At 59.5% G+C, this 2650-nt stretch overlaps 1 protein-coding gene across 1 annotated transcript in view; it reads left to right on the forward strand.

The window, feature by feature from the left end:
* The first annotated feature begins 1811 nt into the window (after positions 1–1811).
* LOC147124335 (iron-sulfur cluster assembly 1 homolog, mitochondrial-like) overlaps positions 1812–2650 on the forward strand; it is a 72203-nt gene continuing 71364 nt past the window's right edge. The window contains exon 1 of the mRNA XM_086003306.1: positions 1812–1825. Coding sequence (XP_085859432.1) covers positions 1812–1825 — 14 coding nt within the window. The remainder of the gene's footprint in view (positions 1826–2650) is intronic.

A 2650-nucleotide genomic window follows, 5' to 3' on the forward strand; every position in this document is an offset into this window, starting at 1 on the left:
CCGGGGCGGAAAGAGGGATTGGAGCGGGGGATGAGGGCTCGGGCAGCGGAGAGGAGAGGGAGGGAGGTGGAGGGGGTAGGGAGGGAGGTGGAGGGGGTAGGGAGGTGGTGAGAGGGAGGAGGAGGAGGGGGTAGGGAGGTGGTGAGAGGGAGGAGGAGGGGGTAGGGAGGTGGTGAGAGGGAGGAGGAGAGGAGGGGAGGGAGAGAGGGTGGGGGAGAGAGGGAGGGGAGGGGAGAGAGAGAGAGGGTGGGGGAGGACAGAGAGAGAGAGGGTGGGGGAGAGAGAGAGAGGGTGGGGGTGAAGAGAGAGAGAGAGGGTGGGGGAGAAGAGAGAGAGAGAGGGTGGGGGAGAAGAGAGAGAGAGGGTGGGGGAGGAGAGAGAGAGGGTGGGGGAGAAGAGAGAGAGAGTGAGTGGGGGAGAAGAGAGAGAGAGTGGGGGAGAAGAGAGAGTGGGGGAGAAGAGAGAGAGTGGGGGAGAAGAGAGAGAGGGTGGGGGAGAAGAGAGAGAGAGAGAGAGGGTGGGGGAGAAGAGAGAGAGAGAGAGTGGGGGAGAAGAGAGAGAGAGAGTGGGGGAGAAGAGAGAGAGGGTGGGGGAGGAGAGAGAGAGAGAGAGAGAGGGGGTGGGGGAGGGGAGAGAGAGAGAGAGAGGGGGTGGGGGAGAAGAGAGAGAGAGAGGGTGGGGGAGAAGAGAGAGAGAGAGAGAGAGAGGGAGGGTGGGGAGAAGAGAGAGAGAGAGAGAGAGAGAGGTGGGGGAGAAGAGAGAGAGAGGGTGGGGGAGAAGAGAGAGAGAGAGGGTGGGGGAGAAGAGAGAGAGAGAGAGAGAGGGTGGGGGAGAAGAGAGAGAGAGAGGGTGGGGGAGAAGAGAGAGAGGGTGGGGGAGAAGAGAGAGAGGGTGGGGGAGAAGAGAGAGAGAGAGAGGGAGGGTGGGGGAGAAGAGAGAGAGAGGGTGGGGGAGAAGAGAGAGAGAGAGAGGGAGAAGAGCGAGAGAGGGAGGGTGGGGGAGGAGAGAGAGAGAGAGAGAGAGAGTGGGGGAGAAGAGAGAGAGGGTGGGGGAGAAGAGAGAGAGAGAGAGTGGGGGAGAAGAGAGAGAGAGGGTGGGGGAGAAGAGAGAGAGAGGGGGGGTGGGGGAGAAGAGAGAGAGAGAGAGAGTGGGGGAGGAGAGAGAGAGAGAGAGAGAGGGTGGGGGAGAAGAGAGAGAGAGAGAGAGGGGGGGAGAAGAGAGAGAGAGAGAGAGGGTGGGGGAGAAGAGAGAGAGAGAGAGAGAGGGTGGGGGAGAAGAGAGAGAGAGAGAGAGAGAGGGTGGGGGAGAAGAGAGAGAGAGAGAGAGGGTGGGGAGAAGAGAGAGAGAGGGTGGGGGAGAAGAGAGAGAGAGAGAGAGAGAGAGAGGGTGGGGAGAAGAGAGAGAGAGAGAGAGAGGGTGGGGGAGAAGAGAGAGAGAGGGGGTGGGGGAGAAGAGAGAGAGAGAGGGTGGGGGAGAAGAGAGAGAGAGAGAGAGAGAGAGAGAGAGTGGGGGAGAAGAGAGAGAGGGTGGGGGATCTCTCTTTAGTTGTGCTCCTCTCTCTCGTTAGAAGAGAGAGAGAGAGAGAGAGGAGGGGTGGGGGAGAAGAGAGAGAGAGAGTGGGGGAGAAGAGAGAGAGGGTGGGGGAGAAGAGAGAGAGAGAGGGGGGGAGAGAGAGAGAGAGTAAAGCATGGGAGAGACGGGGAGGGAGAGAGAGGGTGAGGGAGGGAGAGCTGTGGGAGAGGGGGAGGGAGAGTAAAGCAGGGCGAGACGGGGAGGGAGAGAGAGGGTGTCCCTCTATCCTTTTAGTGCCTATGTTCGTGAAAGAGTGAGGGGGTGGGAGAGCTTACCTTCTTCCTTCCTTCGCAGGGGTCCATCGGGCACCTTCCCCCCCCCCATTCTCTCTCTTCCCCCCCCGTCGCGCTCTCTCTCTTCCCCCCCCCGCCAGTCGCTCTCGCTCTTCCCCCCACCCCCCCCGGTCGCTCTCTCTCTTCCCCCCCACTCGCTCTCTCTTCCCCCCCACTCGCTCTCTCCTCTTTCCCCCCCCACTTCGCTCTCTCTTTCCCCCCCACTCGCTCTCTCTTCTTCCCCCCCACTCGCTCTCATCTCTTCCCCCCACTCGCTCTCTCTCTTCCCCCCCACTCGCTCTCTCTCTTCCCCCCCACTCGCTCTCTCTCTCCCCCCCCCCTCGTGCTCGCTCTTCCCCCCCCAGTTGCTCTCTCTCTTCCCCCCCAGTCGCTCTCTCTCTTCCCCCCCCAGTCGCTCTCTCTCTTCCCCCCCCAGTCGCTCTCTCTCTTCCCCCCCCCAGTCGCTCTCTCTCTTCCCCCCCCCAGTCTCTCTCTCTCTTCCCCCCCCAGTCTCTCTCTCTCTTCCCCCCCCAGTCTCTCTCTCTCTCACACTCCCAATCTCTCTCTCGCTCACACTCCCAATCTCTCTCTCTCTCACTCCCAGTCTCTCTCTCTCCAATTTCCAATTCCAATTCCAATTCAAATGCTTTATTGGCATGAAAGTTTACCAGAGAACCATATTGCCAAAGCTTACATAGCAAAAAGGTACAGTTTTCCAACATTCTGTAGGTGTCAATCGATTTGACATTTGTTGGGTACATACAATATTACTTTTAACAATATTAATTTTAAACAGTCTTTCTACT

The sequence above is a fragment of the Somniosus microcephalus genome, chromosome 1, assembly GCF_052327205.1.
Source record: "Somniosus microcephalus isolate GS21.2 chromosome 1, FLI_Smic_1.0, whole genome shotgun sequence".
NCBI classification, from domain to species: domain Eukaryota; kingdom Metazoa; phylum Chordata; class Chondrichthyes; order Squaliformes; family Somniosidae; genus Somniosus; species Somniosus microcephalus.